Source organism: Barbus barbus, assembly GCF_936440315.1.
Source record: "Barbus barbus genome assembly, chromosome: 40".
In the NCBI taxonomy this organism is placed as follows: domain Eukaryota; kingdom Metazoa; phylum Chordata; class Actinopteri; order Cypriniformes; family Cyprinidae; genus Barbus; species Barbus barbus.
In genome coordinates this window covers 311,277-333,983 of record NC_136718.1, presented here as the reverse complement: position 1 = coordinate 333,983, position 22,707 = coordinate 311,277, and the positions used below count along the sequence as shown (strand labels likewise).

General features: G+C 38.3%; 1 protein-coding gene and 1 long non-coding RNA gene across 2 annotated transcripts; one reads left to right on the top strand and one right to left on the bottom strand.

Moving 5' to 3' along the window:
• The first annotated feature begins 2,182 nt into the window (after positions 1-2,182).
• LOC306859432 lies at positions 2,183-8,532 on the top strand. The gene is made up of 3 exons (XR_013783301.1): positions 2,183-3,233; positions 4,502-5,066; positions 6,550-8,532. It is a non-coding gene; the product is annotated as an uncharacterized lncRNA (long non-coding RNA).
• Positions 8,533-17,076: 8,544 nt separating this feature from the next.
• On the bottom strand, positions 17,077-22,441 carry LOC306859219 (uncharacterized protein). The gene is made up of 12 exons (XM_079400133.1): positions 22,080-22,441; positions 21,524-21,622; positions 21,090-21,322; positions 20,792-20,970; positions 20,539-20,632; positions 20,315-20,424; positions 19,927-20,052; positions 19,438-19,505; positions 19,078-19,132; positions 18,202-18,319; positions 17,262-17,363; positions 17,077-17,176 (listed from the first exon to the last, which is right to left on the bottom strand). The coding sequence occupies exons 1-8, from the start codon at positions 22,399-22,401 to the stop codon at positions 19,502-19,504; spliced, it is 1,167 nt and encodes a 388-aa protein (XP_079256259.1). The 5' UTR covers positions 22,402-22,441; the 3' UTR covers positions 17,077-17,176; positions 17,262-17,363; positions 18,202-18,319; positions 19,078-19,132; positions 19,438-19,501.
• Positions 22,442-22,707: the final 266 nt, after the last annotated feature.

The window sequence follows — 22,707 nt, the reverse complement described above, 5'->3', positions numbered from 1 at the left end:
AAACTCAAGTTCACATTTCTCTTGTGCAAAAAAATAAATAAAAATAAAATAATAATAATTAAAAAAAAAAAAACTATGCACATAAATAAAACTTCAGATCAAATATCAGGGTTTTTTTTTTTTTTTATCTCGTTTTTTTTATATCCTCCAACCACTGCTCCTTTGGTACTGTCTCTACAGAGGGGCATAGAGACCATTTAAAGGCTTTTGCAGGTGTTTTGAGTTAATTAGCTGATTAGAGTGTGGCACCAGGGGTCTTCAATATTGAACATTTTCACAATATTCTAATTTGAGATACTGAATTTGAGATTTTCATTAGTTGTCAGTTATAATCATCAAAATTAAAGGAAATAAACATTTGAAATATATCAGTCTGTGTGTAATGAATGAATATAATATACAAGTTTCACTTTTTGAATGGAATTAGTGAAATAAATCAACTTTTTGATGATATTCTAATTTTATGACCAGAACCTGTATGTATGTACCGCAGCCAAGCAACAAACCATAGCACAGCCATAGCCCAAAAGTAACACCTTCACACCGCTTGTTTTGTCAGTCTAAACCTAAAAATGTTTAAAAATATATATATATTAAAATAATCAAAATGAAAAGAAAATCTTCACATTTGTGAAGCTGGAACCATGAAATGTTTTTACATGACATGACTTAAACAATTATCTAAATAGCTGGCAATTAAAGTTCTGTCGATTAACTAATGTACTAGCTGTACTTGCATAAACTGAGTACCTTAATTTATACTCTTCATATTGTTTGTGTGCAAAACTCCACCTTTGTGAAGTAAATAGTAACTAAAGCAGTTTTCTGAAAAGAAAATACACAAGTACAAATACCAGTATTTTGTTCTTAATTACAGTACTTGTGTAAATGTACTTATTTACGGCCGGGTCCACCACTGAAGGATTTAACTGGCATATTAAGTTCACACAACAGACAATTCCATCAAATGGGTTTATTACAGTGGTGCATATGTAAGACATTTCTTTATACAGTTTTACAGGATGTAAGTTCAAAATGTTTGGATTTGTCTGTCTGTATTTATGTATGTACATGTAGATGTCATATAGAAAACATAAAAGAAAAACATTTATGGTTTCAAGCTATTTGACGGTATTCAGTATGCTATAACTACAAATAACTACTGGACACTGTTTACCTACATTTCACTGCTGGTTATACCCTGTATAATTGTGTATGTGACAAATAAAAACTCTTGAAATAACTACAAAATAATATGGGTACTATATGCATATTGCAAACAAATATAAATCCACATATATTATGGAAATAACAAAGTGCATTAGTATTATACTTCATTAGATTTTTCCATGTAAACCCAGCAGGCACACAACGTCATATGACGTTAATATTAGGTTGGATTTAGGTCGCGACGTCAGGTGACCAAAATTCAATGTCAAGCCAACGTCTAATGACAACGTTGATTTGACGTCCAAGACCGACGTCAATTGACGTTGATATTTAGTTGTTTTCAGGTTGTGTTGGGAAGTAACCAAAATCCAACGTCGAGCCAACGTCTAAAGCCAACGTCATATTGACGTCAAATACTGATATACAGTCGTCGGGTATGGCAACCAAAACCCAACGTCGCCTAGACGTCATAATGGTAACGTCCACACAACGTCAGATTCTAACATCATTTGACGTTGTTTTTAGGTTGTGGCATTAACTAACCAAAATCCAACGTCGAGCCAACGTCTAAAGCCAACGTCATATTGACGTCAAATACTGATATACAGTGGTCAGGTATGGCAACCAAAACCCAACGTCGGCTAGACGTCATAATGGTAACGTCCACACAACGTCAGATTCTAACATCATTTGACGTTGTTTTTAGGTTGTGGCATTAACTAACCAAAATCCAACGTCGAGCCAACGTCTAAAGCCAACGTCATATTGACGTCAAATACTGATATACAGTGGTCAGGTATGGCAACCAAAACCCAACGTCGCCTAGACGTCATAATGGTAACGTCTACACAACGTCAGATTCTAACATCATTTGACGTTGTTTTTAGGTTGTGGCATTAACTAACCAAAATCCAACGTCGAGCCAACGTCTAAAGCCAACGTCATATTGACGTCAAATACTGATGTACAGTGGTCAGGTATGGCAACCAAAACCCAACGTCGGCTAGACGTCATAATGGTAACGTCCACACAACGTCAGATTCTAACATCATTTGACGTTGTTTTTAGGTTGTGGCATTAACTAACCAAAATCCAACGTCGAGCCAACGTCTAAAGCCAACGTCATATTGACGTCAAATACTGATATACAGTCGTCGGTTATGGCAACCAAAACCCAACGTCGCCTAGACGTCACAATGGTAACGTCCACACAACGTCAGATTCTAACATCATTTGACGTTGTTTTTAGGTTGTGGCATTAACTAACCAAAATCCAACGTCGAGCCAACGTCTAAAGCCAACGTCATATTGACGTCAAATACTGATATACAGTGGTCAGGTATGGCAACCAAAACCCAACGTCGCCTAGACGTCATAATGGTAACGTCCACACAACGTCAGATTCTAACATCATTTGACGTTGTTTTTAGGTTGTGGCATTAACTAACCAAAATCCAACGTCGAGCCAACGTCTAAAGCCAACGTCATATTGACGTCAAATACTGATATACAGTCGTCGGTTATGGCAACCAAAACCCAACGTCGCCTAGACGTCACAATGGTAACGTCCACACAACGTCAGATTCTAACATCATTTGACGTTGTTTTTAGGTTGTGGCATTAACTAACCAAAATCCAACGTCGAGCCAACGTCTAAAGCCAACGTCATATTGACGTCAAATACTGATATACAGTGGTCAGGTATGGCAACCAAAACCCAACGTCGCCTAGACGTCATAATGGTAACGTCCACACAACGTCAGATTCTAACATCATTTGACGTTGTTTTTAGGTTGTGGCATTAACTAACCAAAATCCAACGTCGAGCCAACGTCTAAAGCCAACGTCATATTGACGTCAAATACTGATATACAGTGGTCAGGTATGGCAACCAAAACCCAACGTCGGCTAGACGTCATAATGGTAACGTCTACACAACGTCAGATTCTAACATCATTTGACGTTGTTTTTAGGTTGTGGCATTAACTAACCAAAATCCAACGTCGAGCCAACGTCTAAAGCCAACGTCATATTGACGTCAAATACTGATGTACAGTGGTCAGGTATGGCAACCAAAACCCAACGTCGGCTAGACGTCATAATGGTAACGTCCACACAACGTCAGATTCTAACATCATTTGACGTTGTTTTTAGGTTGTGGCATTAACTAACCAAAATCCAACGTCGAGCCAACGTCTAAAGCCAACGTCATATTGACGTCAAATACTGATATACAGTGGTCAGGTATGGCAACCAAAACCCAACGTCGCCTAGACGTCATAATGGTAACGTCCACACAACGTCAGATTCTAACATCATTTGACGTTGTTTTTAGGTTGTGGCATTAACTAACCAAAATCCAACGTCGAGCCAACGTCTAAAGCCAACGTCATATTGACGTCAAATACTGATATACAGTGGTCAGGTATGGCAACCAAAACCCAACGTCGGCTAGACGTCATAATGGTAACGTCCACACAACGTCAGATTCTAACATCATTTGACGTTGTTTTTAGGTTGTGGCATTAACTAACCAAAATCCAACGTCGAGCCAACGTCTAAAGCCAACGTCATATTGACGTCAAATACTGATATACAGTCATCGGTTATGGCAACCAAAACCCAACGTCGCCTAGACGTCACAATGGTAACGTCCACACAACGTCAGATTCTAACATCATTTGACGTTGTTTTTAGGTTGTGGCATTAACTAACCAAAATCCAACGTCGAGCCAACGTCTTCAGCCAACGTCATATTGACGTCAAATACTGATATACAGTGGTCAGGTATGGCAACCAAAACCCAACGTCGGCTAGACGTCATAATGTAACGTCCACACAACGTCAGATTCTAACATCATTTGACGTTGTTTTTAGGTCGTGGCATTAACTAACCAAAATCCAACGTCGAGCCAACGTCTTGAGCCAACGTCATATTGACGTCAAATACTGATATACAGTCGTCAGGTATGGCAACCAAAACCCAACGTCGGCTAGACGTCATAATGGTAACGTCCACACAACGTCAGATTCTAACATCATTTGACGTTGTTTTTAGGTTGTGGCATTAACTAACCAAAATCCAACGTCGAGCCAACGTCTTAAGCCAACGTCATATTGACGTCAAATACTGATATACAGTCGTCAGGTATGGCAACCAAAACCCAACGTCGGCTAGACGTCATAATGGTAACGTCCACACAACGTCAGATTCTAACATCATTTGACGTTGTTTTTAGGTTGTGGCATTAACTAACCAAAATCCAACGTCGAGCCAACGTCTAAAGCCAACGTCATATTGACGTCAAATACTGATATACAGTGTGGTCAGGTATGGCAACCAAAACCCAACGTCGGCTAGACGTCATAATGGTAACGTCCACACAACGTCAGATTCTAACATCATTTGACGTTGTTTTTAGGTTGTGGCATTAACTAACCAAAATCCAACGTCGAGCCAACGTCTAAAGCCAACGTCATATTGACGTCAAATACTGATATACATTCGTTGGGTATGGCATCCAAAACTCAACGTCGCCTAGACGTCATAATGGTAACGTCCAGACAACGTCAGATTATAAAATCATTTGACGTTGATCTTCAGTTGTTTTTAGGTTGTGGCATTAACTAACCAAAATCCAACGTCGAGCCAACGTCTTAAGCCAACGTCATATTGACGTCAAATACTGATATACAGTCGTCAGGTATGGCATCCAAAACTCAACGTCGCCTAGACGTCATAATGGTAACGTCCACACAACGTCAGATTCTAACATCATTTGATGTTGATCTTCAGTTGTTTTTAGGTTGTGGCATTAACTAACCAAAATCCAACGTCGAGCCAACGTCTCAAGCCAACGTCATACGGACGTCAAATACTGATATACAGTCATCAGGTATGGCAACCAAAACCCAACGTCACCTAGACGTCATAATGATAACGTCCACACAACGTCAGATTCTAACATCATTTGACGTTGTTTTTAGGTTGTGGCATTAACTAACCAAAATCCAACGTCGAGCCAACTTCTTAAGCCAACGTCATATTGACGTCAAATACTGATATAGAGTCGTCAGGTATGGCAACCAAAACCCAACGTCGCCTAGACGTCATAATGGTAACGTCCACACAACGTCAGATTCTAACATCATTTGACGTTGTTTTTAGGTTGTGGCATTAACTAACCAAAATCCAACGTCGAGCCAACGTCTTAAGCCAACGTCATATTGACGTCAAATACTGATATACAGTCGTCAGGTATGGCAACCAAAACCCAACGTCGGCTAGACGTCATAATGGTAAAGTCCACACAACGTCAGATTCTAACATCATTTGACGTTGTTTTTAGGTTGTGGCATTAACTAACCAAAATCCAACGTCGAGCCAACGTCTAAAGCCAACGTCATATTGACGTCAAATACTGATATACAGTGTGGTCAGGTATGGCAACCAAAACCCAACGTCGGCTAGACGTCATAATGGTAACGTCCACACAACGTCAGATTCTAACATCATTTGACGTTGTTTTTAGGTTGTGGCATTAACTAACCAAAATCCAACGTCGAGCCAACGTCTAAAGCCAACGTCATATTGACGTCAAATACTGATATACATTCGTTGGGTATGGCATCCAAAACTCAACGTCGCCTAGACGTCATAATGGTAACGTCCAGACAACGTCAGATTATAAAATCATTTGACGTTGATCTTCAGTTGTTTTTAGGTTGTGGCATTAACTAACCAAAATCCAACGTCGAGCCAACGTCTTAAGCCAACGTCATATTGACGTCAAATACTGATATACAGTCGTCAGGTATGGCATCCAAAACTCAACGTCGCCTAGACGTCATAATGGTAACGTCCACACAACGTCAGATTCTAACATCATTTGATGTTGATCTTCAGTTGTTTTTAGGTTGTGGCATTAACTAACCAAAATCCAACGTCGAGCCAACGTCTCAAGCCAACGTCATACGGACGTCAAATACTGATATACAGTCATCAGGTATGGCAACCAAAACCCAACGTCACCTAGACGTCATAATGATAACGTCCACACAACGTCAGATTCTAACATCATTTGACGTTGTTTTTAGGTTGTGGCATTAACTAACCAAAATCCAACGTCGAGCCAACTTCTTAAGCCAACGTCATATTGACGTCAAATACTGATATAGAGTCGTCAGGTATGGCAACCAAAACCCAACGTCGCCTAGACGTCATAATGGTAACGTCCACACAACGTCAAATTATAACATAATTTGACGTTGATCTATAGTTAGTATTAGGTTGTGGCAAAAAATAACCAAAATCCAACGTCAAGCCAACATCTTAAGCCAGGTTCATATTGATGTCAAATACTCATATACAGTCGTCAGGTATGGCAACCAAAACCCAACGTCTCCTAGACATCATATTGGTAATGCTCACTCAGTGTCAAACTCTAACATCATTAGATGTTGACTTCACAATCACGTCATACAGCCATCGAAAAATATTGGTATGTTATCTGATCAGAGTATACATTTGTTATTTGTGTGAGAGAAACCCTATATCTACTGAGAAATTTGAAATGAGAAAAAAACAAGAGCATAGAGAAAAGGGTCTGAGAGGACTGGAATGCATACATTCCATGCAATTTGTAGAAAACATACATTCAAATATGGAAAATGTAGAATCCTCAATTTGTCAAATGTGCATGTCTGCGTTATGGAAACACCTTGCTGTGAGGTGACTGCATAACCACGGAGTCATTTGCTGTTGCAAGCAATACAGTGATGAAATGAATAAGAGTACATTCATTATCATAGGCCTCAATTATTGTTGAATTAGTCGCACATCAACATTTCGTTTACATTTTCCCATACCACGAATGCTGTAACAGCATTGCCACTGCAGTCAACAGTGTAATCTGTAGACAAATGTTGCAATTATGACAGTGTTTTTAGTAAGTGTTACTGTGGACAAAGGAATAAACCTAAACCAACAGGTGGTGTAACACTTACAGCAAAGGGTCAGATATAGAAAATGCCACAGTTGTAGGCACAGCTGCATTTAGGCATAAGAGTGGTTATACAGTTGAGGCAAGGGATTTGTTAAAGTTCAAAAGGGTCATCATTGGTCATGTGAATGAAACTGTAATTTACAAGTATAGCCAGACGTGTACACACCTTCTCTGTACTCCTAAACCTAACCCTATTTTAACTATAAATTCATATGGAAATTATAGGTGAATAGTGAATGGCACAGATGTGCCTGCCCCTGGTTGTGAGCATAAGTGAAAACACAATTTTACCAATTACTTACATGTAACAGCCTAAAAAAAAATAAATCAATACATATTTGCTATCTTTTGTTTAAAACATTTTTTTCTACAGTTACAAAGTTGTTTGACGTCTCTCTATGTTGCTTTGTTCGTGATTGGTTAATCTGAATGTCATCCAGGAATCTGACCAATGACAGCAGGGCACGCCTCCTCCCGCTCAGATTTGAAAGTTCACCTCAGTCGTTACTGCAGCTCTGTTTATCTGCAGTCCTGCTCCGTTCAGTGCTCTAGGAATGGCTTTCACATGATTGTCTCATATCTGACAGATGAGTTATTATTTTGACCGATTTTGAGTTATGCGGTGTCGATTGAGAACACAGACACAATGGCTATGGACACATAATGGAAACACAGAAGGTAAGTACCTCTTATAATTGTTTTTTTTGTTACTGTTAAAGTGATATGATAATCGCGATGACATAATCTGTTTCTGTGTTTTGTTATTATGTTTTAATACTGTCCAGATAAGGCTGTGTGACGATGTCTTGGGAATGATTAAAAGTGACTCGTTGTTGTTGTTTTTATATCGCGAAATGTAAATATATCCGCGTAGCGTTAGTACTACAAGTTCTGGAGGTTTATGTAATAGATACATATACATGAATGACAGAATAAATAGCGGGAGCTGGACCTTAATATGAGTTAAGTACTGAAGGCCGCCTTTTGCTGATCTTATTTTTAATAACAGAATGAAATAGTAAAAATAACAATATTGTTATTTTATTGTCAAATCAAATGTCTCACTCTGGAACATGAACAACTGACATGTGTTCAACAGAGAGATCATGAAACCACCTTAAGAATACTATGCAAACCATGCTTTCTGATCCAACTTACTGCTAAGTGTTTGTATAAAGCTGGTGAGTAACGTTAGCCAAACTTTTTGTAAGCCTGTCTGTCTCTGTCAGTAAGTCAACAATTACTATTGTTTTATTAAACCTGTTAAATATTCGTGTGTGTGTGTGTGTGTGTGTGTGTGTGTTTCCCCTCTCATGGTCCAGAGGTTTTGGGATTGAAAATCTTCTGCCATATGATCTTCTGTAAAAGTGAGTATTCATAATACTTTAATGATCATGTGCCGTTATATGTGAACATGGGCAAAGCAGGCAAACTCTGCACCAAGGCACCACTCTGATTCAAACTTAATTCTTGAGTTTAGCTCACTCAAAATCAAAACTCCCTCATCATTTTCTAACCCTCATGTCTTTTTTAATCTTCTTTTGTGTTCCACAGAAAAAAAAAGTCAGTTATGCAGGTTGGAAAAGACATAAGTGAGTAAATGATGACATCATATTCACCTTATTCTTCACATAAAAATGGCCCATTTATAGATTTTATGGGTCTTGCTTCCAGATATTTTTACTTTTTTAGCTATACAGAACTGCTCGTTTTGCTGCTTGATATTGCAAATTGGTTTGTCATACCATATTATTTTAGTGTATTATCTTAATTATGAACACACTGGTTTGTAATACAAACAGTTTTACTATTTACTGCATGTTGTTATTGTTATTTAAGGCTAATGAACTTGAAGTCTCGCCCAGGCTTACTTCTGCGTTTAGGAATAAGGTGGATGAAGTATGAAGATACTTGAGTAATTTAATGATCTCCTCAAGTACATTTGTTAGACATCACCGACGTGTGATAGAAAAGCAGTGTAAACAGATTAATAATTTTATTAGTTATAAATATACAGGTATTAGCATTTTAGCAATTGATAAAAATATTATATTTATTTTTTTTAGTGTACTAATTGCCATTTTTTACATCTGGGAAAAGTTATTTGTTGTGAATACTCATTTCTTTATTTGTATTTCCTGTAGCTCAAATAGTAGAGCATGGCGCTAGCAACGCCAAGATCATGGGTTCGATTCCCAGGGAAAGCAAGAGCTGATAAAAATGTAGAAACTGTAACTTGAATGCAATGTAAGCCGCTTTGGATAAAAGCGTCTGCTAAATGTAAATGTGTTTATAATTACAAGTAGGTTTAACTTGTAACTTGCTCAAGGGTACCTCAAGCCCTGTTTACACTAGTGGGTTTCCTGCCAGGACTGAGACTCGAACCCATGACCTTCAGACTACAAGTCTGCCTCTCTAACCATTAGGTCACAGCTAAATAATTAAATTAGTCACAATATCTCATAATGTCAAATGTTGTTTAAAGAAAAGGTACACAAATGGAATCCTCCTTTTTAAGGACTTTTCAATAAATCTGTTGTCTTTTTTTTTTTGCATTTATTTAACCCCCAGATGCAGCAAGGATCCAGCTGATTACTTCAGATTTGGAGGACTGCTCTTTATCTACTGTGTCTGTCACTTCTGGTGCAGAATCATGGACCTTTATTTGTATGTTTTGATTTTACTTTTTATTACACTTGTGTAGCTAGTATTCAGGATTAAAATACAATGTAATTTTTTTCCACATATATTATCAGAGCTATATTGGAGCCCAAAAGGGTCAATAGAATATTGATAAAAACACTATAAACCTGATTGGGATAATACAAGCTAAAGTACAGTTCCCTGCACAATCTTTTTAAAATAAAAAAATTATGATACTAACCCTAATTTTTTCAATTGCTTCTCAAGAATTCCTCTTCAGGAAATTTGTTTACACAAATTTACATCTGAATAATGAAACAGTTTTAAAGAGATACTCCACCCCAAAATGAAAATTTTGTCATTAATCAATTACCACCATGTCGTTCCAAACCCATAAAAGCTTTGTTCGTCTTCTGAATACAATTTAAGATATTTTGGATGAAACAGCGCATCCCTGTGTCAAGGCTGATACAGAAGAGTGTATGTGTTTTGCGTCCAGGGCATAATCTCCAAAATGGCGCTGTGCTGATGCAGAGGAGACGTTACGGTGCCTAATTGTTGAATAAAGTCATTATTTTTGTTGTATTTCTATATAAAAAGTATTCTCATCGCTTCATAACATTACATAACATATTCTGACAATGTGTTTCATACTTTTCTGGACCTTGACAGTGTAATTTACTTGGCAGTCAATGGGACAGACACAAGCCTCCCGGGTTTCATCCAAAATATCTTAAATTGTGTTCCGAAGATGAATGAAGCTTTTACAGGCTTGGAACAACATGGGGGTAAGTGATTAATGACAATTTTCATTTTGGGGTGGAGTATCCCTTTAAGCCTGGAATACACTACACGACTTTTAAAAATCTGAACAGCTTTTTAAATCACCAGGCATCATACACTTACCGATTTTGTAAATAATGACAAAGGAAAGCTGGGCATCATATATAATTAGGCCTGGAATACACTACACGTTTTTTGTCCTGATTTTCCGCCAATTTACAGTCTGGAGAAGTTGACACTAGTTGCCGAAAGTCAGAGCCAGTCTGTAGATTTGATAGTCACAGACTCCGGTTTTTTAGCTTCAGACTCAGATTCTATCCAGTTGGAGGATATCAAAAATGTTTGATATTTTCAGCCGATTTTAGAACGTATATTGTTTCCATTTGTCACGCGTCTCCAAGGCTCATGTTTCTGAGTGAGTTTGTTGTGCTCGGAACAACTTTAAAGTCTGGTAGTGTATGATCCTCGGTCATGTTGTGTATGATGCCCAGTTTTCCTTTGTCACGATTTACAAAGTCAGTATATAGCCAGGTCCATAAATATTGGGACATCAACACAATTCTAACATTTTTGGCTCTATACGCCACCACAATGGATTTCAAATGAAACGAACAAGATGTGCTTTAACTGCAGACTGTCAGCTTTAATTTGAGGGTATTTACATCCAAATCAGGTGAACGGTGTAGGAATTACAACAGTTTGTATATGTGCCTCCCACTTGTTAAGGGACCAAAAGTAATGGGACAGAATAATAATCAAATCAAACTTTCACTTTTTAATACTTGGTTGCAAATCCTTTGCAGTCAATTACAGCCTGAAGTCTGGAATGCATAGACATCACCAGACGCTGGGTTTCATCCCTGGTGATGCTCTGCCAGGCCTCTACTGCAACCGTCTTCAGTTCCTGCTTGTTCTTGGGGCATTTTCCCTTCAGTTTGGTCTTCAGCAAGTGAAATGGATGCTCAATCGGATTCAGGTCAGGTGATTGACTTGGCCATTGCATAACAGTCCACTTCTTTCCCTTCAAAAACTCTTTGGTTGCTTTTGCAGTATGCTTTGGGTCATTGTCCATCTGCACTGTGAAGCGCCGTCCAGTGAGTTCTGAAGCATTTGGCTGAATATGAGCAGATAATATTGCCCGAAACACTTCAGAATTCATCCTGCTGCTTTTGTCAGCAGTCACATCATCAATAAATACAAGAGAACCAGTTCCACTGGCAGCCATACATGCCAACGCCATGACACTACCACCACCATGCTTCACTGATGAGGTGGTATGCTTAGGATCATGAACAGTTCCTTTCCTTCTCCATACTCTTCTCTTCCCATCACTCTGGTACAAGTTGATCTTGGTCTCATCTGTCCATAGGATGTTGTTCCAGAACTGTGAAGGCTTTTTTCGATGCCGTTTGGCAAACTCTAATCTGGCCTTCCTGTTTTTGAGGCTCACCAATGGTTTACATCTTGTGGTGAACCCTCTGTATTCACTCTGGTGAAGTCTTCTCTTGATTGTTGACTTTGACACACATACACCTACCTCCTGGAGAGTGTTCTTGATCTGGCCAACTGTTGTGAAGGGTGTTTTCTTCACCAGGGAAAGAATTCTTTGGTCATCCACCACAGTTGTTTTCCGTGGTCTTCCGGGTCTTTTGGTGTTGCTGAACTCACCGGTGCGTTCCTTCTTTTTAAGAATGTTCCAAACAGTTGTTTTGGCCACGCCTAATGTTTTTGCCATCTCTCTGATGGGTTTGTTTTGTTTTTTCAGCCTAATGATGGCTTGCTTCACTGATAGTGACAGCTCTTTGGATCTCATCTTGACAGTTGACAGCAACAGATTCCAAATGCAAATAGCACACTTGAAATTAACTCTGGACATTTTATCTGCTCCTTGTAATTGGGATAGTGAGGGAGTAACACACACCTGGCCATGGAACAGCTGAGAAGCCAATTGTCCCATTACTTTTGGTCCCTTAACAAGTGGGAGGCACATATGCAAACTGTTGTAATTGTAAATTGTAAATGTAAATACCCTCAAATTAAAGCTGACAGTGTGCAGTTAAAGCACATCTTGTTCGTTTCATTTGAAATCCATTGTGGTGGTGTATAGAGCCAAAAATGTTAGAATTGTGTCGATGTCCCAATATTTATGGACCTGACTGTATGTATGATGCCTAGTGTTTTAAAAATCTGTTCAGATTTGAAAAGTCATGTAGTGTAATCCAGCCTTTAGAATTAATAGTCGTTTGAAACTTGTAGATGTTTTGTATTTCTTGTGCTGAGAATATTTAATTCAACTCATTAACTTCTCATCAAACTGTTCTGTTAATTGGTGCAGTATTTTAAATGTTGAAATGTATTTGAAATGTATTTCCTTTCAAATTTGCACTGTTTTACTTCAAAAACTGAATGATTGCATTTTCAGTTTTGTACAGTATATGTAGAGACTTTGTATTTTGTCTTTCAAAATAAAACTTTTATTAATTTACAATTGTCAGCATCCTTTAACACTATAATTTTTTGTTTTTTAATAAGCTGTAAAATAAGAAGTGTTTCTCTGTAGAACGTTTAGGCTAGTATTTTACTTTTAGCACTTTATTGAATGCGTTTGATCATAATAATCTAGGAAAATCTGTGAAAGGACAGTGTTCCTCTGTACACGGTTTAGTGATATCACTTTATTTAATTGGTCAGTAAAAAATCCATAAAGTAAGTTTTACACTGTTAAAAAAATAAAGAAACGGTCAAATGACTGGCAGTAACGGTTGCCAAACAAAAAACATAAAACTGAAGTAAATAAAAAAATGGGACAAACCACGCTCATATCGATGTAATGTGGAATACCATTCATATGCCTTAAATACGGGATGATTCTATGTTAATGTCAAGCCTTGTTTGCAAATGTGTGCTAATATTGCCAACTTACAAAATAATGACAGACTGCTGATATTACTGAACTCATACTGTGAAATATCCCAAAACATTGCTTTTGGTACCATATAAGAGTCATAATTTGCTCAGTCAGTTGTTTGTTCTCTCACTTTTGTGTACATACAACAGACCCAAGTGAATGATTAGAGATTTTTCCTCACTGCCTTTTAGCATTAACACCAGGAAGGTTTTAGGTTTCGCAATATCAGTTTTGTCTTCAGAAGATAAAAGCATAGCAATTTGGGTGGGCCCATGATCTTCCATCTAGCACCACAGTACAACCAATGTGACATCTACATTAGATATGACAAACCTAACACAAACTATAACAAGCGGTTCATAATGTGTTATGTATAATTAATTATTTGGACATTTAACTCCTCTTCCTTTTGTATTCACAGGTTGATAACAAATGTGGTAATGGCCAGTTTCGATAGGGATGTAATGCAGTGTTTGTCCACTGTTGGAGGCTGACAAAAATCAGGTTGACATCAGAACTTAATGTAAGATTGACCTCAACCTCTAATGTTGGATAGATGTTGCATTTTTCATTTTCACCCAAAATACAACATCTGTCCAACGTTGGGTTCTGACGTTGGGTTCTGACATCAATTTGACGTTGGGTTCTGACGTCAACCTGATTTTCATTTTCAACCAAAATACAACGTCTGTCCAACGTTGGGTTCTGACGTCAATCTGACGTTGGGTTCTGACGTCAACCTGATTTTCATTTTCAACCAAAATACAACGTCTGTCCAACGTTGGGTTCTGACATCAATCTGACGTTGGGTTCTGACGTCAACCCGATTTTCATTTTCAACCAAAATACAACGTCTGTCCAACGTCGGAGATTGACGTCAATTTGACGTTGGGTTTTGACATCAGTCTGACGTTGGGTTCTGACGTCAACCTGATTTTCATTTTCAACCAAAATACAACGTCTGTCCAACATTGGGTTCTGACGTTGGGTTCTGACATCAATCTGACGTTGGGTTCTGACGTCAACCCGATTTTCATTTTCAACCAAAATACAACGTCTGTCCAACGTCGGAGATTGACGTCAATTTGACGTTGGGTTTTGACATCAGTCTGACGTTGGATTCTGACGTCAACCCGATTTTCATTTTCAACCAAAATACAACGTCTGTCCAACGTCGGAGATTGACGTCAATCTGACGTTGGGTTCTGACATCAGCCTGACGTTGGGTTCTGACGTCAACCCGATTTTCATTTTCAACCAAAATGCAACGTCTGTCCAACGTTGGAGATTGACGTCAATCTGACGTTGGGTTCTGACGTCAACCCGATTTTCATTTTCAACCAAAATACAACGTCTGTCCAACGTTGGAGATTGACGTCAATCTGACGTTGGGTTCTGACGTCAACCCGATTTTCATTTTCAACCAAAATGCAACGTCTGTCCAACGTCGGAGATTGACGTCAATCTGACGTTGGGTTCTGACGTCAACCCGATTTTCATTTTCAACCAAAATGCAACGTCTGTCCAACGTCGGAGATTGACGTCAATCTGACGTTGGGTTCTGACGTCAACCCGATTTTCATTTTCAACCAAAATGCAACGTCTGTCCAACGTCGGAGATTGACGTCAATCTGACGTTGGGTTCTGACGTCAACCCGATTTTCATTTTCAACCAAAATACAACGTCTGTCCAACGTTGGAGATTGACATCAATCTGACGTTGGGTTCCGACGTCAATCTGACGTTGGGTTCTGACGTCAATTTGACGTTGGGTTCTGACGTCAACCCGATTTTCACTTTCAACCAAAATACAACGTCTCTCCGACGTTGGGTTCTGACGTCAATCTGACGTTGGGTTCTGACGTCAACCCGATTTTCACTTTCAACCAAAATACAACGTCTCTCCGACGTTGGGTTCCGACGTCAATCTGACGTTGGGTTCCGACGTCAATCTGACGTTGGGTTCTGACATCAATCTGACGTTGGGTTCTGACGTCAACCCGATTTTCACTTTCAACCAAAATACAACGTCTCTCCGACGTTGGGGTCCAACGTCAATCTGACGTCATATTGACGTCCGGTGCCTGCTGGGAAGATGACAATTAATTATTTAAAGCAGCAATAAGCAGTTTTGGTCTGAAACCAGCAAGCTCAAATGTTAGAAGAGATAAATAAAACAATGTTTTTCTATTTTTGTTTATAAAAATACAGAATCTACAAAAACTTTCCAGTAGATACTTTGGTACAGCTATTTAAAAACAAAGGCAAGATTTTTTGTACAAATCTCCAGTTCCTCTGTGTTGTTTGGCAGCAGTCTTTAGGTGTCTTCTTCCTCAGATTCGGGGCTGGTGAAGCCATTGCCATCCCACTCCTCAATGTCCTCCTGTATGGAAAGAAAATCACATTCCATAGTGGCTATACTGCTGTATGCATTAACAGCCTGTTTGTGTTGACTTCTAAGTGAGTGACCCCTCCGACTGAGGACACTGTTGAGCCCATGTGTAGCGTCCTCTGTCAGGTCACTGAAACCTGTAGAGGAATTGTGGAAAAAAATAGAAAGAGAAAGATGACATCAAACAAAACATGACATTTGTAGCTATTTTTGCTTTTTACAATGCTGAATTTGCAACTCCAACATTACTTTTTAGTCATTATATTTACAACTTTAACATTGAGCACACTGGTGCCAAATAGCTGGTCAGCTTAGTGCCTGATCACAACTCAATGTATAGAGCTCCCTGGAGATATATATCTATTTATTATAAATTAATTCATGACACTAAAATCTAAAGATCTTGTACATACTGCTGGTTTTGATGCGCTCCAAAGTCTGTCCTCTGAGTGACTCCACTTCTTGCACTTGCTTCAGAAGGTACTTGATGTGCTGAGACATCTCCTTTAACAGGATGCTCTGCTCCTCCTCCAAGCATTTCAGCAGCATTACCTGGTCGAAGATAGATCTCTTCAACCTGAAGGTGTTGCCTTTGGTTGGGGAAAGGAATGGAACAGTGGACAAAGGAATGTTTATTATTATATTATATAAGTATAACAGAATTATGTTATTTCTGAGAAATCTTTGTAGTAACAGCATTGGTTCTGTAGAATATAAACAATTAAAAAATATGAATACAAGTAACAATAATATAATTTGGATGGAGAGCTTGTGAAATTGTGATGGTCAAGCATTTTATTTGCGATTACTACAGCAGAATAACGTGGTGTCACCATTCAATGTTTATGCTCCGTGATAAATATTTCCATATTTTGGTATTCATGATATTTTTTTATTTCAATGTATCATCCCATTCCTGTGTTGTTGCATGACAAGTAACAAAAAGGACAATGGTAAATATGGAAATGTGGTTGGAACCATTACTACATATGAAGATCGAAAAGGGAATAAAATTTGTAAAATGTAGAGTGATGCCATAGGCTTATACTATGGAAATCAACTAAAAGAACAACAAGCTAAACTAGCAATTCATACATATCATAGCATCTTTGTGTCTCTCCCATGGTAGGATGTATCCCTCTGTCAGACTGCAAGCCAATTCATCATCAATGGGATCTCCTTCCACTACGGTGTTGTATTGCAAGACCTTTTCGCGAAGCTTCTTCTTCAACTCTGTCATTTTCTTTTTCTTTCTTTGTCTTGCCTGGTTGCTATCTGCAAATCGAAACGAAAAGAAAACTGTGCCATAAAATGTTTTTTGAAGTGTTATTAATTTAAATAACTTGATTTGACAACAAACCATGCCGACGATACAGATCTTTCTTCTTGCGCAAAAGGGTTACAGTGATGTTCTCAATGTCAGCCCTTAGCTCTTCAGTACAACCTGGAGTGTAGACTCTCTCTAAATAGGTGAAACAAAACAATTGGACAAGAGACAACTAGTGACATTTTCAAAATATAGCCACCTTTTATTATTTGTATAAAGGTACAGTCATTAACAGATGTGTGTGTGTGTGAAAACGTTTGAACACGATGAGGATTTGCAAATCTTTCTTATTTTGTTGAAATATAATTTTTTTTCCATTTAGTTCTGCCCTTCGTAAGCAACAGAAGATACTTGTATTTTTCCCGGAACACAAATTAAGTACAATTTACCTTGATCTTCAAATTCCAAAAGCTCTTAATGCATCTTGTTTCCTTCTGGAGCATCAGTGAACATTTGAACCTTTTTTAATAGTTGTGTTTGAGTGCCTCAATTGTCCTTAGTGTGAAAAGATGTATCTCAAAATCATACAGTCACTGCTGGAAAGAGTTCAAATATGCAAAGATGCTGGAAAACTGAAGAATCTGCAAAACCTTAAAGATTTTTCTGAAGAACAGTGCTCAGTTGAACTGTTCAGAACAAACAAGGGACTCTTGCACAACCATCTCAAAACAGAAAGACAGTCGTGGATCATCCAGGTAACCACACACAGTATTAAGAACCAAGGGTTCCCAAACTTTTGAATGGGGTTATTTGAATAATTTCAGCAATTTGTTTGTGTTGTGGACTATATGTAAACATCTTTTATGTACAATATCTTACTCAGGTCAGTACTAAATAAAAAATAACATGCATTTAGTATGATCTCTCTTATTTTGTTAAAATTATTCACATTTTCACAGATTCTGCAAGGGGTTCCCAAACTTTCGAATGCCACTGTATACACACACTGTATATACATAGTGTACTGTTTTACCTGTAACCGCCCATTGTCTGACATCACACACCCACTGTTGTATTGTCTCCTGATCAAGGTTGTGCTCCTTCTTGATGTTACTAAGGCTGGCAGCTTCCAGTTTTGCCCTCTCTGTGATCTTTTAAAAAGAAAAAAGAAAATGTCAGAAAAAAAGTTCTACGCACCACCACAATGCAAAAAAACACCAATTTTACTTGAGCTTTTGGTACAAGACATTCATCAGAACAGGTGTTACATTAAATAACACATTAAATATCTGTGTATACTACCAAGCAGACTTAGAAGGAGAAAAATGTCTGTACAACAGTGAGGTTACAATCTTAGAAGATAACTGACCAATCCTAAGCACTACCCTCCCCTCAGTTACTTAAAATTATAAAACAAGATTATTATCAAAGTAGTCACATATTTATTTTATGTAACATGATTAAACAATTAATCAACAAATAATTTCAGATCTAGCTGTAGATGGTGCATTGAGAGAAAGGGGCAGTGCTTAGGATCTCAATTATAATTTACCCTTACTTTGACATATCTGTGGGCTAACACTTGATGAAGGTTGTCCCTCTTTCAACTGTTCCAACCCATAGCCTGTCGCGTTAGCATGTTTACTCTTCGTAATGAAAACAATGCACCCACAAGCCAAAAAGTATGATTTCACATACAAAAGGCAAAAAGAGAAACCCAACAGACATGCCTAAACCCTATCACTAAAAGTTAGTTGAACGGGTAATTACCTTGAAGTAATACAATGATAACTTTCGTAAGAACAGAACAGAGAAACTTATTTTTTTAAATTTCCTGTAAAAACACAATTAAGTATGTACTTATTATTATTTAGGTTATGACAGCGTGAAGTATAAGTGCAACACTAACCAGCCTTTGTCATGTATTTTGTGACAAGTGCTGCCCTGGAGAGAAAGCTGTTCACCTATAAAGAAAATAATACAATCAAATTTTGGTCTCCATTACATAAAAATATTACCTACACACCGTAGATCTTGTGGTTGTGGTTTAACAGAAAACGTGTACTGTATTATCCTAGGAATTTGGGACCCCTGAAGCATGCATGAACAACTGAACTGCCTATTATTTATTTTAACTCATACATAAAGGATGTACTTTAACCCTCACACCAGGCTTGTTACGTAGATGACAAATAAGTACCTTTTGGTGTTATGGATTCTATTAAGACTCTTTGTAGCCATAGTTAAAATACTGACAATAATACCATACCTGCTCCACTTCCTCTCCCACCGTGTTTCCTGCTCCATCCTGGCTTCTGCCACCCCACCCCATCTCACCTGCAACACAGAGTGAGAAGCGTTATATAGCAGTACTTCAGAAGTTTTCATATAACATCATCCAATCAGGCATAACATGCACAAATGTAAAAATAATCCTTTGCATTGAAGATTGCTTGAATGTTATATCTACATTAATGCAAACAATTATCTGTTGTATGACACAAGCTTTTTATTTTGCGGGGGAAAACAAAATCCATGTCCTACACATTTAAACAAGCAGCTGAAAAGCAGTTGGTGAAAGATAACACACAGCATGCTTTATTATCCGACCCATTATTATTTCCCTATAGCTACAGCCATACCAGACTTAAAGTTATTGCATGTACCTCGCATTTTGCTGTATGGGCTTTGGCATGCATGACGCTCAGAAGACATTTTAATCATGGAGTTGGATTTGCAATATGACAATGAGGATTACCTGCATGTAACATCCATACAGAAGAAGGTAACATTTGCCTTCTTTGACATCTCTCTTTGAAGAAACATCGGGTAAGCAAATATTTCTCCACGATAATGGTTCAGTCCTCGTAAGAGAAACCCATGTCTGATAAATCAGAAGAAAATCTAGTGGTTAGACTCCCTCCGAAACTTTCGTCCGTCATAAAAAAAAATTTGAATCAGGTTCGATTTTCTGCGTTTTTCAGTAGCAAGCAGTTTGACTGGTGTTTAGACAATTCAGAGCCACAGAATCAGGAATATGCAAAAAACGCATGCAAAAATTTCAGACTGGACGGACCTTAAGACTTGGATTACCATTAAAACTCAAATATCAGACTCAAAAAACATACACATAAACTCATACATACCTGCAAACTGCAACTTGAATGCCCTCCTCGTCTATCTGAGCACCAGACTTTTTTGACATCTCTCTGCCAGCGGTGAACTTGGCAGTACCGCACACAGCACTTTCATTTGCCTATAAAGTCAGTTTATAACACATTTTAAGATACATAAAAACACAAAACATCTGTATAAACAACTATTATAAAAAAAAAAAAAAAAAAAAAAAAAAAAAATCTAATGTTCGTACACTTCTCATGTTGCCTCTGACAAGGTCAACAAAGGTAGCAACTTCCTCGTCCTTGGCCAGAAACAAGCCCTCATATATGGGTGGCTCCTCAGTCCTGTCCATGATAAGATAACATGCATCAGTAATAAAAATCACAAGTACTACATTTACTATTTGTTAAAATGTAAGTTATGATCACTCAAAGACAACCCGAAGAGCTACTATGTGTGTTAGACAAGTCTAAAATAAACTTCTGAAAATTACCTATACCTACCCTTTTGACTTGCTGAAGCGGTAATGTTTTCGGTTTCCATCAGAGCAGACAGCCAACATGTCTGGAGAACATGCTGGACACTCAAAATGATGGACCTGGCACATATCCTCTTCTTTGTATTGACAGAAAGTAAACTCAAAAAAGCTTCGCTGAAATGTATCAGCACAGATACTACCTGTCTGTATATTAAGAAATGATCGGTTAGGATTTTTTGAAGCAATGCCCACAATTAAATATTAGGTATATAGTAATATAATTTTGTTTGTTATATGTTTCAGTGATATTCAGGCAGATTTACCCTTCCAGCTTGTACAGATCTGTGCTCCAACATTTTCAGGAAGGCCTGCCTGGACATGGCTGGTGCCGTCACCTTCATATGTTCAAAAGAGGTGAAGACATCAAACTTGTATAGGGTCTGGCAGCTGGTGCTAGCTGGCCAGTACCGATAAATGAGCAGGTCCTTCACCTCGGGAGTCCATTCTGCAGAGCATGATGAACAGGATTTCCGAGGCAAGCAGACATCGTATCGTCCTGTGAACAAGTGAATATACTGTAGTAAAGACTAAAATAATTTCAGTAATCAAATTGCAACAGATTGCCTTCTATACAGAGATACAAATATATGATATATTAGCTATTTGACATGGCATTTGGGCAACGCTTTGCTTTGCACACAGTGGTAAAGTTCTAGTACAATAATGCACAGAAAGGAGGGCTTTCAGAACAACATACCATTGATGGTAACCACAGACATATGCCTCCCTGGAGTGATTGTGAAGTCATGAGTGCATTCACAAATTGACCTTGGTGCAGGAACAGGCAGTTGACATACTGCAAAACAGAAAGAAGTTATGAAGGGTGTATTTACAGCGTCTCCTCAGTCCCTTAGATGCATTTCCCAAAACGCTAACCTCATTTTCAAAATAGTGCTTTAAAACACAACCATTAATCAAAACTGGCCACACCACTATACCAACTGTAATTGTCACTATGTAGAAACAAGTAAATGCTTAAACACATTTATTAAGATGCAATTGACTTAGCTGGTCAAAGATATGCTGGTCAGAACTGTCAAAACCAATCATACTTTTGTTATTCAGCTATTAAATTTCACACTTGCACTTTAGAGTTTTGAGAATAATCTTAGAATGAGATTAGCATTTTAGAAAAAAATGTCTAAGCCATTCAGAAACACTGTTAAATATAAACATGTGCCAAACTACAAACACATTTGGGGAATTACACTGTAAGTATGAGACAATTTGATATAATAATAATTTTAACATACTTTGTTCACAAAACTGAGGCTGCCCATTTTCATTCACCACAGCAGTTGTAGGGGGAATGGGCTCAAAAAATCCATGGAACACAGCCTCTCTGTCATGGAAGACATTTCTCTTGTGGGCCTCCATGTCACAGGTAGAACAGAGGTACTCCATGTCCAGTGGTACACAGTCCAGGCACCTAATCACAGCTTCTACAGCACAGCATCTGTGACAATTGTGGACGAATACTCTCTCGGCTGAGAGCTTTGCATCAAAAAGCATAGGCCTAACAGTTTTCATTCTCACATCTGTGAGAAGCTGCCTTTGTTCCAAAGCAGAAACCATTCTGTCTGTTCCCTCCGGAACCTGGTCTGCAGTTATAGTGTCCCTTAACTCTTGGAGTCTTGTTTCTAAAAAACGTCTCAGGTTACTTATGTAACCGTGGTTCCCTGAGAGGGACCGAGACACTGCGTCCTCTAGAGGTCGCTATGGGGGAACTCCATCTACGTAAAGCATATATACAAAAACACCAAATATTGGCCGGCGACAGCCTATGACGTCACTCCCGGTGCGCCACAGTATAAAAGGGCGCCGGGAGAAAGCATCATCCACTTCTTCGTCTGAAGCTGCATCCGAAGCATGGCCTAAAGT

Bases quoted from the DNA above. Each gene is read 5' to 3' on its own strand.
- LOC306859219 (XM_079400133.1), bottom strand. From the start codon at position 22,401: ATGGTTTCTGCTTTGGAACAAAGGCAGCTTCTCACAGATGTGAGAATG. The intron at 21,623-22,079 runs GTATGTTAAAAT...TCTGTTTTGCAG, and splicing joins GCCTCAGTTTTGTGAACAAA to TATGTCAACTGCCTGTTCCT. The intron at 20,971-21,089 runs GTAAATCTGCCT...CTTAATATACAG, and splicing joins GATCTGTACAAGCTGGAAGG to ACAGGTAGTATCTGTGCTGA.